This window comes from Scyliorhinus torazame, chromosome 6, assembly GCF_047496885.1.
Source record: "Scyliorhinus torazame isolate Kashiwa2021f chromosome 6, sScyTor2.1, whole genome shotgun sequence".
Lineage (NCBI taxonomy): Eukaryota > Metazoa > Chordata > Chondrichthyes > Carcharhiniformes > Scyliorhinidae > Scyliorhinus > Scyliorhinus torazame.
In genome coordinates this window covers 99,112,622-99,127,270 of record NC_092712.1, presented here as the reverse complement: position 1 = coordinate 99,127,270, position 14,649 = coordinate 99,112,622, and the positions used below count along the sequence as shown (strand labels likewise).

Genomic DNA, 14,649 nt, shown 5'->3' with positions numbered 1-14,649 from the left:
GAGTATTTCAGCTGCAGAAATTGCGAACTGTTTTTGTTGCTGAGGATAGCAACATGATTTTGACTTGTTTTTTTTTTAAATATTTTTTATTCTCCTCCTTTTTCACATTTTCTCCCCAATTTACACCCACCAACAATAAACAGTAACAAACATGTCAATCCCTATATCAATAACAATAATCCCATCCTCCCAGCAAACCCCAAACATTAGCACGCATGTTCACATTAGTAAGTTTGCAGACGACACAAAGATTGGTGGAATTGCGGATAGCGATGAGGACTGTCAGAGGATACAGCAGGAATTAGATCGTTTGGAGACTTGGGCGGAGAGATGGCAGATGGAGTTTAATCCGGACAAATGTGAGGTCATGCATTTTGGAAGGCCTAATGCAGGTAGGGAATATGCACTGAATGGTAGAACCCTCAAGAGTATTGACAGTCAGAGAGATCTCGGTTTACAGGTCCACAGGTCACTGAAAGGGGCAACACAGGTGGAGAAGGGAGTCAAGAAGGCATACGGCATGCTTGCCTTCATTGGCCTGGGCATTGAGTATAAGAATTGACAAGTCATGTTGCAGCTGTATAGAACCTTAGATAGGCCACACTTGGAGTATAGTGTTCAATTCTGGTCGCCACACTACCAGATAGTGACATTTTAGGGGCATCTTGACAAATACATGAATCGGATGGGAATGGGGGATACAAACCCAGGAATTGTAGAAGATTTTAGTTTAGATGGGCAGCATGGTCGGCACAGGTTTGGAGGGCCAAAGGGCCTGTTCCTGCACTGTACATTTCTTTGTTCTTTGAATCACCCATAGTCACCATTAACACACACCGCCTCCCTCCTCCCAACCCTCCCACCCACCCACCCTCAACTAATGTTCGATGTTATCCAGTTCTTGAAAGTGCATAATGAATAATGCCCATGAATTGTAGAACCCGCGCCATCCTTCCCCTCAGTTCAAACTTAACCTTCTCACGAGTCAAGAATTCCAACAGGTCCCCCTGCCACGCCAGGTCCAATCTTGGTCCAATCCCAAACCGCTCCAGAACTGCCATCAAGTACCCCCATTCTACCCGGTCGAACGCCTTCTCAGCGTCCAATGCCACAAACACCTGTTTCCTTCCCCCCCTGCCGGTGCCATAACAACGTTCAATACCCTTCTAATGTTTGAAAAAAGCTGCCTCCCTCTCACGAACCCCGTCTGATCTTCACCCATCACCTTCGGGTGGCACTCATCCAGCCTACCCGCCAGTACCTTCGCCAATACTTTTGCGTCCACATTCAGAAACGATATGGGCCTATACGACCCACACTCCGTCGGATCCCTATCTTTTTTTCGTCATGTTTGTGGCAACACCCCCTTCCCTATCGCCTCTTCAAACATCCCCACCATCAGGGGTGCCAGCTTATCCTTGAATTTTTAATAATATTCAACCGGAAACCCATCCGGCCCTGCCACCTTCATAGATTTCATAGAATTTAAAGTGCAGAAGGAGGCCATTCGGCCCATCGAGTCTGCACTGGCTCTTTGAAAGAGCACCCTACCCAAGCCCACATCTCCACCCTATCCCCATAACCCAGTAACCCCACCCATCACTGAGGGCAATTTTGAACACTAAGGGCAATTTAGCATGGCCAATCTACCTAACCTGCACATCTTTGGACTGTGGGAGGAAACCGGAGCAACCGGAGGAAACCCACGCACACACGGAGAGAACATGCAGACTCCGCACAGACAGTGAACCAAGCCGGGAATCGAACCTGGGACCCTGGGGCTGTGAAGCAATTGTGCTAACCACCATGCTACCATGCTGCCCTACTGCATCCTCCCAACCTTCCACGACTGCATCCTCCCAATTGCATCCTTTATCTGCTGCTCCACTATCGCTCCTTCTAATGTAGCCCTGTCCCCCTCCCCTAACCAGTCCAACCCATCTAGAAATCCTTGCATCTCACGGTCTCCCCCAGGTGGCTCTGACCTGTACAACCACTCCTAAAATTCCTCAAAAACCTTGTTAATCAGATCCGGAGCCTCCACCAACTTCCCTGCCCTATCCTTCACCTGCACAATTTCCCTTGCTGCTACTTCCCTCCAGAGCTGACCTGCTAACATAGGTGTCTCCATGCCTTATCCCCATGTTCGTAAACTACACCCCTTGCTCGTCTCAGTTGTTGGCGCACGGCCTTCCTGGTAGATAGTCGGTCAAAGCTCGCCTGTAGTTCCTTCCCCTTTTCCAGCTTTGCTGGGTCCCCATCTTCTGCATAACTCCTATCTACCTCCAACATCTCATCTATTACCCTCTACCGCTCCAACCTCTCCTCTTTGTCCACACTGGCCTTAAACAAAATCACCTCCCCCCTCACCACCGCCTTTAGAGCCTCCCAGATAACTGCCTTCGACACCTCACCCGTACAGTTGAAACCTACATATTCCTTAATTACCTTTTCAATTTTGTCACAGAACCCTTGGTCCCCCAAAAAGTCCCACATCTCATTTCCACCCCGGCCTCTCTGCTACCCCCTTCTCCAGAACCATATCCACCCAATGCGGAGCATGATCTGACACTGAAATGCCGAGTATTCCGATCCCTTAACCCCAGCCAGCAAAGCCTTCACCACCACGAAAAAGTTGATCCGTGAGTATACCTTACGGATTGCTGAGAAAAATGAGTACTCCTGTTCCCTCGGGTACAGAAACCTCCAAGGGTCCACCCCTCCCATTTCCACCATTAGCCCAGCCAATGCCTTCACGCCTCCCCCCCTGATGGGACCAGTGAGCGTGCCTGTCCAACCTTGGCTCCTGCACCAAGTTCCAATCCCCCCTACTATCAGTTTGTGTGTGTCCAAGTCAGGGATGGCCCCAAACACCTTCTTTGCGAATCCCACATCATCCCAATTGGGGCCGTATACACTTAACAGCGCCACTAACCTCCCCTCAAGCGCCCCTGTCACAATCACATATCTACCCCCCTGATCTGCCACCACCTTCTCCATCTGGAAGAGTACTCTCTTGCTGACCATTACCACTACCCCTCGAGACCTTCCATCAAATCCGGAGTGAAACACCTGACTAACCCAGCCCTTTATAAGTCTCACCTGTCCCTCACCCTCAAGTGAGTGTCCTGCAGCATTGCTCCATCGGCTTTCAAACTTTTAAGATGCGCAAGCATCCTTGACCTCTTGACCAGACCTCCAAACCCCCTCATGTTCCACATGACTATCCTAACTGGGGTCTCTCACCCCCCCCCCACCCTTCTTATCCACCATCATCATACCACTGGGCCCTGCCCCTATCCATTGTTAACATCGAACCCCTTCCCCCTCCCCAAAACCCCGCTTACATCTCCTCTTGAAAAAACATCTCCCAGCATCAATCCCTTCTCCCCGCCCCCCCTCGCTCCCTTCGTAGGCCCATCAAAACCTGTTAACCAGGCTCCAATGTCCATAGCCCTCCTCTCGCCTCACCTCCATTCACTAGCCGACTTTAGTTAGCTAGCGTGGGTGGCTCCCCCCGCCAAGATATACCATCCCCTCCCACCCAGTCCCAGAGAAAGAAAAAACAAAAACAACAATCCAACCCATACAATTCACTAAACTAAGAAAGAACCGTCGCAACACAGAATGCCAATTGCTTTTGACTTGTTAATGATTCATAACAATCGAAGAACACTTTGTCTGCATTTTTCCAATACTTCCCAGAAATACAACAAATTACCACCATGATAAGTGTGCACAAACTGCAAAATGTATTTTTGGGACGATTTTATGAGTCTGTGCTGCTGGGTGATATGGGGCGGGATTCTCTGGAAATGGGGTTATGTCCCCACGCCGGCGGGAAAACCAGCGCCAACCACTCCGGCGTCGACAGCCCCGAAAGTGAGGAATTCTCCAATTTCGCGGTGGCTAGTTTGGGCGCCGGAGTGGTTGGCGGCGCTCCAGCTGGCGCCGAAGGGCCGGCGCAAGTTTGCGCATGCACGGAACGGCCGGCGGGGTCTCGCGTATGCGCGGACCAGCCGGCATATTTCAACACATGCGCAGACCGGCTGGCATATTTCTGCGCATGCGCGGGGATTCTCTTCTCCGTGCTGGCCCCGGGAAATATGGCGGAGCCCGATTGGTGCCCAACGCGGAAGAAAGAAGGGCCCATGGAACCAGCCCGCCCGCAGGATTGGTAGGACCCGATCGCGGGACAGCCCCCCCCCCCCCAGGACCGCCCTCGCACAATTACCTGCCAGGACCCGCCGTGCGTGAGGTGAGTAATTCACGCCGGCGGGACTGGGCAGAACTGGACGGCCACTCGGACCATCAGGGCCCGGAGAATCGCTGGGGGGCTGCTGCCAACGGCCCCCGACCGGCGTGGCGGGATTCCCGCCGGGCCCCGAAAAACGGCACCAAAGAATAGGGCAGCCGGACTCGGGGCGGGATTCGCACCTCCCCCTGGGGATTCTCTGATCCGGCGCAGGGTCGGAGAATCCTGGCCATGATCTTGGAAAGCAAGCACCCACATTTCCAAGCATATATTGCCAGCAACACCAGCAAACATACCTGCCTGTCTCTATTTTGTGTATGCTGTGATCTCCAAATATTTTCAAATTTCATCATTTGAAAATATGAGAGGCATATTTTGAAAATATTTCTCATAGGGAATAACATTTCAACATTCATTATTAAATTATTGTTCTCCTCAAGGTGAACAATATTATTCCCCAAACTGGAACATTTCTGTCCCTTCTTGATACCCAGAATCCTTATCAAACTGATCAATCAACGAGGGAAAAAACATGTTTGCTTACCGCCACTTAAATGTCACTACGCAGACATATGTGGATTCCCCAGCAGCAGGCAGCACCACAGGCTGCTAAATTTTTGGCCCAAGTTCGTCATTGATATCATTGAAGAAATTGCACACAGTCTGTGCAACTCACAGCACTGTTTAGTAATGGAGAATCAACATAGTGGAGCACGGTGGCACAGTGGTTAGCACTGCTGACTCACGGCGCCGAGGTCGTAGATTCAATCCCGGCTCTGGGTCACTGTCCGTGTGGAGTTTGCACATTCTCCCAGTGTTTGTGTGTGTTTCGCCCCACAACCCAAAGATGTGCAGGGTAGGTGGATTGGCCGTGCAAAATTGCCCCTTAATTGGAAAAATGAATTGGGTACTCTAAATTTATTAAAAGAAAAAAAAAACATAGTGTGCGTCCTGCCACTTTAAGTGGGGCTATAGGAGCAAATTGTTCTCCCAGTGCTCCTTCTACACTCTTAATCGTATACCTCTTTTGCACTGATAATGAATTTATCCATTTTCCACACCAGCCACCTTATGGCTGATTGCCAATTTTATGCTAATATTGCAATAAATTGTGACCACTAGCAAATGTGTCAGGTGGCCAAAGAAACCCTTAGACAAGTAGAGTGGGAAGTCTTTACCCTATCAACCTGGGTTGAATTAAAACCCCGATGACAGAAGTGAAATATTAGTGTATTATGTTATTTCACCACTCACTCCCATTATCATCTTACAGTGTTGCCCCAGAGACATGAAATCTGATAAAACACACAAAAACACTGATTATTTTAGATGCTGAAATAAAACTGCCCTTTCAGAAGTCATGATTAATAAGTTTTTTTTAATTTGTGGAATGAAGGATTTACAAAATGTTGTTGCAGTGAAATTTTTCCACAGTGGTATATAATGTGACATGATTTAACTTGTCACATATTCTTTTTACAAGCAAACAGAATAAAGTTTGACAGACATTCTTGATTCTGAATATAACTTGTGTAGCTACTAAATAAAGGGTGCTCTGCTTGCTTTGAGACGCATTTGTCCAAGAGCTAGTCTGACCTTTGTTGCCCAGTTGTGACAATTTCATGCTGCAGGCAATAATAGTACATAATGCATAACTGAAAACGTAGATCCCTGCTGCAATACAAAGTGAGACATTGCCATGAGAGCCCAGTGGTTTTTAACTAAATGAATATTTTTAACTACAAACAAATAGAAGATAGTTGTGGAAAGCTGCCCTGTAGTTAGAAAGTACCAATATTTGGGATGTAACTTAATATTAAAGAGTGTTATTTGTAACTGTTTGGATCAAAATTTCATTATAGGAGACCTTCGTCGAGAACCAAATGTGATTCAATATCCAATATTATCTATGGCGATCAAAGGGAAAGTTTGAATGCAGAGGTAGGTATCATTTTACCAGAGCTTTTGCATTTATTTGACACAGCTAATTAAAGCAGCAGGAAAATACAGCTAGAAAAAACAATTGTGCACTTTTTCAACTAGAACAGTGATTCTCAAACTATTTTCCAGTGTGACTTCATTTTAAAATTTGAAAATTAATGTGAGCCCAGACACCAACAAAAACAAAGCAGAAATAAAGCACCATTGTAACATTCAGTATAGAATTATTAAACTTTATGTAATATAGATCAACATATAAATATGGAAATCTGGGTTTTTAAAGTAGTTTGTAATAATGTCATTTTACGTACTCATGGATTTCAGCCAAGCTCTTCATGATCCCTGTGGAGAGAAAAGGGAGGTAATGTTTCGTGTCTGGATGACTCTGTCAAAGCTGTCATCTGGACTCAAAACGCTAGCTCCCTTTTCTCTCCACAGATGTTGTCAGAACCGCTGAGATTGTCCAGTGTTTTCTGTTTTTGTTTCAGATTCCAGCATCCGCAGTAATTTGCTTTTATCTTCATATTCCCTAGTTGCAGAAAACTGAGTGAAGCCCATCATCCCCCCCCCCCCCCCCCCCAACCACACACACACACACGCCACACTCTCCAATCAGTCCCTCTCCCCTTCTACACATGCATACACTCTAATCACCTCTCTCTCTCTCACACACCCACAGGGCAAAACTTTCCATTCTCTGCACAGAGTGCTGGCTGAGGTGAGAAAACCGATGTGCAACCGGCATGCACCTGCGTAATGGGAACCTCCTTCCCCCAGAGGGCCTCCCCCCCCACTACCGGCACTGCCCCTGAGGGATTGTGCCAGGGTGTCAGGGGGCAGTGCTAGGGAGCAATTCCAGAGTGCAATGCCAGGGTAATGCCCGGACATGTTCTCTGCCCCTCCCCTCCTGCCTCCCCCCCCCCCCCCCCCCCCCCACAGAGATTATTTTTTAAATTTTATGTATTTTATGGGATGTGGGTGTCTTTGTTGCCCATCCCTAATTGCCCTTGAGAAGGTTAGTCTAGTGGAGAGTTTCCTCTTGAATCTCATTGACTCCAGTTTTCCTCGAGTTACTTGATGCCACACAGTCAAAAGCTGCCTTGATATCATGGATAGTCAGCCTCACCTCACGTGTGGATTTCAGCTCTTTTTCCCATGCTTGAACTAAGGCTGAAATGAGGTCAGGAGCTGAGTGACCCTGGCGGAACCCATACTGAGCGTCAGTGAGCAGGTTATTGCTAGATAAGTGCTGCTTGATAGACTGTTGATAACACCTTCCATCACTTTACTGATGATTCAGAGTAGACGGGTGGTAATTGGTCGGATTGGATTTGTCCTGCTTTTTGTGGACAGATATACCTGAGCAATTTTGCACATTGCCAGGGAGATGCCAGTGGTGTAGCTGTACCGGAACAGCTTGGCTAGGGGTGCGGCAAGTTCTGGAGAGCAGGTCTTCAGTACTAATGCCGGAATATTGTCAGGGCCCACAGCCTTTGCAGTATCCAGTTCCTTCAGCCATTTCTTGATATCACGTGGGGTGAATCGAATTGGCTGATGATCAGCATCAAAGAACAAAGAACAAAGGAAAGTACAGCACAGGAACAGGCCCTTTGGCCCTCCAAGCCTGCGCCGACCATGCTGCCCGTCTAAACTAAAATCTTCTACACTTCCGGGGTCCGTATCCCTCCATTCCCATCCTATTTATGTATTTGTCAAGATGCCCCTTAAACACCACTATCGTCCCTGCTTCCACCACCTCCTCCGGCAGCGAGTTCCAGGCACCCACTACCCTCTGCGTAAAAAATTACCTCGTACATCTCCTCTAAACCTTGCCCCTCGCACCTTAAACCTCTGCCCCCTATTAATTGACCCCTCTACCTGGGAAAAAGTCTCTGACTATCCACTCTGTCTATGTCCCTCATAATTCGGTAGACCTCTATCAGGTTGCCCCTCAACCTCCTTCATTCCAGTGAGAACAAACCAAGTTTATTCAACCTCTCCTCATAGCTAATGCCCTCCATACCAGGCAACAGCCTGGTAAATCTCTTCTGCACCCTCTCTAAAGCCTCCACATCCTTCTGGTAGTGTGTCGGCCAGAATTGAACACTATACTCCAAGTGTGGTCTAACTAAGGTTCTGTGATGCTGGGAATCTCTGGAGGAGACCGAGAAGAATCATCCACTCAGCATTTCTGGCTGAAGGTTGTTGAAAATGCCTTTTCTTTTGCACTGATGTGCTGGTCTCCTCCATCATTGAGAATGGGGATACTTGAGGAGCCTCCTCGTCCAGTGAGTTGTTTAATTGTCCACTACCACTCATGACTGGATTTGGCAGGACTGCAGACCTTAGATCTGATCCGTTGGTTGTGGGATCGCTCTGTCTATTACAATTATAGAATCAGAGAATTTAAAGTGCAGAAGAAGGCCATTCAGCCCATCGAGTCTGCATTGGCCCTTGGAAAGAGCACCCTAATTAAACCCATGCCTCCATCCTATCTCTGTAACCCACCTTACCTTTTGGACACTAAGGGGTCATTTATCATGGCCAATCCACCTAACCTGCAGATTATTCTTATTATTTGGATTGTTAGAGGAAACTGGAGCACCCGGAGGAAAACCACGCAGACACGGGGAGAAAGTGGGAACTCCAAACTGACAGTCACCCGAGGCTGGAATTGACCCTGGGACCCTGGAGCTGTGAGGCAGCAGTGTTAACCACAGTGCCACCGTGTCACTGCTTATGTTGTTTGACACACAAGTAGTCCTGTGTTGTAGCTTCACCAGGTTGACACTTCATTCTTCCGCATGCCTGGTACTTTTCCCAGCATTCCTTCCTGCACTCTTCATTGTACCTGTTGTACTTACTTGTGTGCCTCTCAGCGAGTTCCCTTCATCTTTCCCGATTTTGAACGGCAGATGTAAACCTCGCCAACATGACGTCTAGGGTGGCACGGTAGCATGGTGGTTAGCACTGTTGCTTCACAGCGTCAGGGTCCCAGGTTCGATTCCCGGCTTGGGTCACTGTCTGTGCGGATTCTGCACGTTCTCACCCTGTCTGGGTGAGTTTCCTCCGGGTGTCCCGCTTTCCTCCCGCAAGTCCCGAACCTGAACAGGTGCCGGAATGTGGCGACTAGGGGATTTTTACAGTAACATCATTGCAGTGTTAATGTAAGCCTACTTGTGACAATAAAGATTATTATCATGTCAGCGAAGGGGGAATTCCAAATGAGAGGGAAAGATATGGCAGAGAAGCCCACTAATTATATTAAAATGTATTGAAATTTGGATCCTGATCGTCCTGGGTGGGAAGCTCGTTACGTACCAGTGGGGTGCAGGGAAAATCAGAAAATGAGATCTCACGGGCAAGATTCTCAAGTTTTCCAAGTCTAGCAAGATTTTGCCCAAAACGCCATTTGCGCTCGCAACATATGTGGAGGCAAAATTCCAGCAACACACTTGAACCATTCCCCCTCCCTTTTCCAACACATACATTGTAATCAACCTCTCTTCCTCCTGCTCTCTCTCCACACAAACACACAGACACCCCAGGTACACACTCTAAACAGTTCCTCTCCCCCCTCTCCCCACACATACACTGCGATCAACCCCTCTTCCTCCCTTTCCCTCTCTCCACACACATACACTGTTATCAGCCTCTCTTCTTCCCGCTCTCTCTACACACACACACACATACACACACACTGTAATCAGCTTCGCTCTCCCCACCCCCTCACACAAACTGTAATCTGCAACACCCTCTACCTCCCCCCACCCCATCCATATATCCAAGTCAGTCACAGGTGACCAACAATTGCAATTAACAATTGGATTTTTTCATAACATATTTTTAATTAAAAATGTTTAATTAGAAAATACTATTCTTGAAAACTGTGTAAATAATGCTGTCCTCTTTCAAACTGGATCACCGATTAATTAGGAAGGTTACTCCCCCACTGCCCCCCTACAACCCTTGCATCCTCTCATACCACCCATATGTGTACCAATCTAATATTTAAATCAATTGCTTTGGGGGGGGGGGGGGGGGGGGAAGGGTTTAATTTAAATTTAGAGTACCCAATTAATTTTTTTCCAATTAAAGGACAATTTAGTGTGGCCAATCCACCTAACCTGCACTTTGTGTTGTGGGGGCGAAACCCACGCAAACACAGGGAGAATGTGCAAACTCCACATGGACAGTGACCCAGAGCCAGGATCGAACCTGGGACCTCGTCGCGTGAGGCAGCAGTGCTAACCACTGCACCACCATGCTGCCCTGAATCAATTGTTTGTTAATGCACCTTCATGTCTCTTAGTGCACACCAGGGGCGGGATTCACCGCAATCGGCGCGATGTCCGCCTACCGGCGCCAAAAACGGCGCAAATCAGTCCGGCATCGTGCCGCCACAAAGGTGCGGAATCCTCTGCATCTTGAGGGGCCAAGCCCTCACCTTGAGGGGCTAGGCCCGCGCCGGACAGATTTCCGCCCCGCCAGCTGGCGGGAAAGGCCTTTGGTGCCCCGCCAGCTGGCGCGGAAATGACTTTGCCATGCGGCGCATGCGCGGGAGCGTCAGCGGCCGCTCACGGCATCCCCACGCATGTGCAGTGGAGGGGGTCTCTTCCACCTCCGCCATAGTGGAGACCATGGCGAAGGCCGAAGGAAAAGAGTGCCTCCACGGCACAGGCCCGCCCGTGGATCGGTGAGCCCCGATCGCGGGCCAGGCCACCGTGGGGGCACCCCCCGGGACCAGATCGCCCCGCGCACCCCCAGGATCCCGGAGCACGCCCGCGCCGCCTTGTGAAATGAAATGAAATGAAAATCGCTTATTGTCGCGAGAAGGCTTCAATTAAGTTACTGTGAAAAGCCCCTAGTCGCCACATTCCGGCGCCTGTTCGAGGAGGCTGGTACGGGAATTGAACCGTGCTGCTGGCCTGCCTTGGTCTGCTTTAAAAGCCAGCGATTTAGCCCATTGAGCTAAACCAGCCCCTGTCCCGCCGGTAAGAGAGGTGGTTTGATTCTCGCCGGTGGGACAGGCATTCCAGCAGCGGGACTTCGGCCCATCACGGGCCGGAGAATCGCCAGGGGGGGCCCGCCAACCGGCGCGATTCCCATCCCCGCCAAATATCCGGTGCCGGAGAATTCGGCAACCGGCGGGGGCGGGATTCACGCCAGCCCCCGCCGATTCTCCGACCCGGCCGGGGCGGGGGGGGTTCGGAGAATCCCGCCCCTGGTTCCGAAATGGGCCAAGGAGCTGGAACTACTGAGTCCAATGCGGAGATAGAAAAACTCAATAGAAGAAGGAGGAAGTGGGGCAGGATAAAATCAATTACTCATTCATTGAATTTGCAGTTTATAGTTTTGGCATCAGGATCTACTCATCGGCCTCTGAGAGAGAGAATAAGAAATGAGGCAAGACAAGGGCAAAGGCACCGTCTTTGCCTTAATGCAGGGTGCAGACTCAGAGGAGGTGGAGTATGAACCCATCTGCTGTCTCTGTGATGCACTAAGCGTCAAGGACCACAAAGACATGTGAGACGTTAACTAAGGCTTTAATACACTACATAGGAAGCTTACCCGACACAGACGATCCCAGACAAAATGGGTCCGGTCTCAGAAGTTGGGTCTTATACTTAACTCCCGGGGGAGTGGCTAAGGCAGAGCTCTCCGTGGCCAGGTCAGGTTACATACAGGTGACCGAACCTCTACAGAGCTACAGTACAATACACAGTACCATGCACAGGATTACAGGGCCACGTAACACACAACTATTATATAACTATGTACATTGCTAGGGAAGTACAGTGGTGTATCACCACATTCACCCCTTGTTTAGAAGGAGGTCCGGGGTGAAAATATGGAGTAGCAAACACAGTGAACAAACAGGGAGTAACGAACAGAGTCCATCAGGAGGTTCCGTGTCGTCAGAGGCCGAGACGAACAATGGGTTTGGTCGATCTCTTTGAACGTCTGAGCTGCGGCGCTGAGGTAGTGTCCGGCGGTATCCGTGCGGTCGGTGGTGCTGGGTCGCGAGGCAGCATGACGTCCCCCACCGCTTCGGCTGGCTCGAGGCGGAACTGCGGGATGACAGCGGCTGGCACGGAGTAGTAACAGGCCGAGGGATCGACGGGAGCAGCGAGGGAGCGGGGTGGGGGTTGCGGGGCGGGGGCGGCAGGGGCCCCAGAGGGGGCCAGGTCCTTGATGGAGACAGTCTCCTCACGCCCGTCGGGGTACGCTATGTACGCGTACTGTGGGTTGGCGTGGAGGAGACGGACTCTCTCCACCAGGGGCTCCGCCTTAGAGGTCCGCACGTGCTTGCGGAGCAGGACGTCTCCCATTTGGAAGCAAATGGACGTATTAGTGAGAGGCAGCATCGTTTTGTGAAGGGGAGGTCGTGTCTCACTAACTTGATAGAGTTTTTCGAGGAGGTCACTAAGATGATTGATGCAGGTAGGGCAGTGGATGTTGTCTATATGGACTTCAGTAAGGCCTTTGACAAGGTCCCTCATGGTAGACTAGTACAAAAGGTGAAGTCACACGGGATCAGGGGGGAGCTGGCAAGGTGGATACAGAACTGGCTAGGTCATAGAAGGCAGAGAGTAGCAATGGCAGGATGCTTTTCTAATTGGAGGGCTGTGACCAGTGGTGTTCCACAGGGATCAGTGCTGGGACCTTTGCTGTTTGTAGTATATATAAATGATTTGGAGGAAAATGTAACTGGTCTGATTAGTAAGTTTGCAGACGACACAAAGGTTGGTGGAATTGCGGATAGCGATGAGGACTGTCAGAGGATACAGCAGGATTTAGATTGTTTGGAGACTTGGGCGGAGAGATGGCAGATGGAGTTTAATCCGGACAGATGTGAGGTAATGCATTTTGGAAGGTCTAATGCAGGTAGGGAATATACAGTGAATGGTAGAACCCTCAAGAGTATTGAAAGTCAAAGAGATCTAGGAGTACAGGTCCACAGGTCATTGAAAGGGGCAACACAGGTGGAGAAGGTAGTCAAGAAGGCATACGGTATGCTTGCCTTCATTGGCCGGGGCATTGAGTATAAGAATTGGCAAGTCATGTTGCAGCTGTATAGAACCTTAGTTAGGCCACACTTGGAGTATAGTGTTCAATTCTGGTCACCACACTACCAGAAGGATGTGGAGGCTTTAGAGAGGGTGCAGAAGAGATTTACCAGAATGTTGCCTGGTATGGAGGGCATTAGCTATGAGGAGCGGTTGAATAAACTCGGTTTGTTCTCACTGGAACGAAGGAGGTTGAGGGGAGACCTGATAGAGGTCTACAAAATTATGAGGGGCATAGACAGAGTGGACAGTCAGAGGCTTTTCCCCAGGGTAGAGGGGTCAATTACTAGGGGGCATAGGTTTAAGGTGAGAGGGGCAAGGTTTAGAGTAGATGTACGAGGCAAGTTTTTTACGCAGAGGGTAGTGGGTGCCTGGAATTCGCTACCGGAGGAGGTGGTGGAATCAGGGACGATAGTGACATTTAAGGGGCATCTTGACAAATACATGAATAGGATGGGAATAGAGGGATATGGACCCAGGAAGTGTAGCAGATTGTAGTTTAGTCGGGCAGCATGGTCGGCACGGACGTGGAGGGCCGAAGGGCCTGTTCCTGTGCTGTACATTTCTTTGTTCTTTGTTTTGTTGTTGTCTCCCGGAGACGGGAGCCAGGACGGAAGCGATGTCACGGATGCCGATCTCCTGGAGAAGAGAAACATCCGCTCATGAGGGGTAGCATTCGTTGCAGTACACAAAAGGGACCGGATGGAGTGGAGTGCGGCAGGGAGGGCCTCCTGCCAACGGGAGACTGGTAGGCCTTTGGACTTGAGGGCTAGCAGCACGGCCTTCCAAACCGTCGCGTTCTCCCTCTCCACCTGTCCGTTCCCCCGGGGGTTGTAACTGGTCGTCCTGCTCGAGGCAACGCCCGTGGCGCGCAGGTACCGACGCAGCTCCTCACTCATGAAGGGGGAGCCCCAGTCACTGTGAATGTAATTGGGATAACCGAACAGCATGAAGAGGTCGTGCAACGCTTTGATGACGGTGGCGGAGGTCGTGTCGGTGCAGGGAATGGCGAAGGGGAACCGCGAGTACTCGTCGATGACGTTGAGGAAGTACGTGTTGCGGTTGTGGTTGGGGAGGGGCCCTTTGAAGTCAATGCTGAGACGTTCAAAAGGGCGGGTAGCCTTGATTAGGTGCACCTTGTCTGGCTTGTAGAATTGCGGCTTGCACTCCGCACAGACTTGGCAGTCCCTAGTCATGGCCTTGACCTCCTCGACTGAGAAGGGCAGGTTGTGGCCCTTGGTGTAGTGGTAGAGCCGCCTGACGCCCGGGTGACAGACGTCATTATGTAGTGCCCGCAGTCGGTCATCCTGTGCGTTGGCACAAGTACTATGGGACAGGGCATCAGGAGGATCATTGAGCTTACCTGGCCGGTATAAGATCGTA

The 14,649-nt window shown here is 50.0% G+C and overlaps 1 protein-coding gene across 1 annotated transcript in view; it reads left to right on the top strand.

Moving 5' to 3' along the window:
• LOC140425847 (MAM and LDL-receptor class A domain-containing protein 1-like) overlaps window positions 1-14,649 on the top strand; it is a 659,308-nt gene that overhangs the window by 623,103 nt on the left and 21,556 nt on the right. The window contains exon 40 of the mRNA XM_072510232.1: window positions 6,118-6,196. Within this exon, the coding sequence (XP_072366333.1) occupies window positions 6,118-6,196 (79 nt within the window). The remainder of the gene's footprint in view (window positions 1-6,117; window positions 6,197-14,649) is intronic.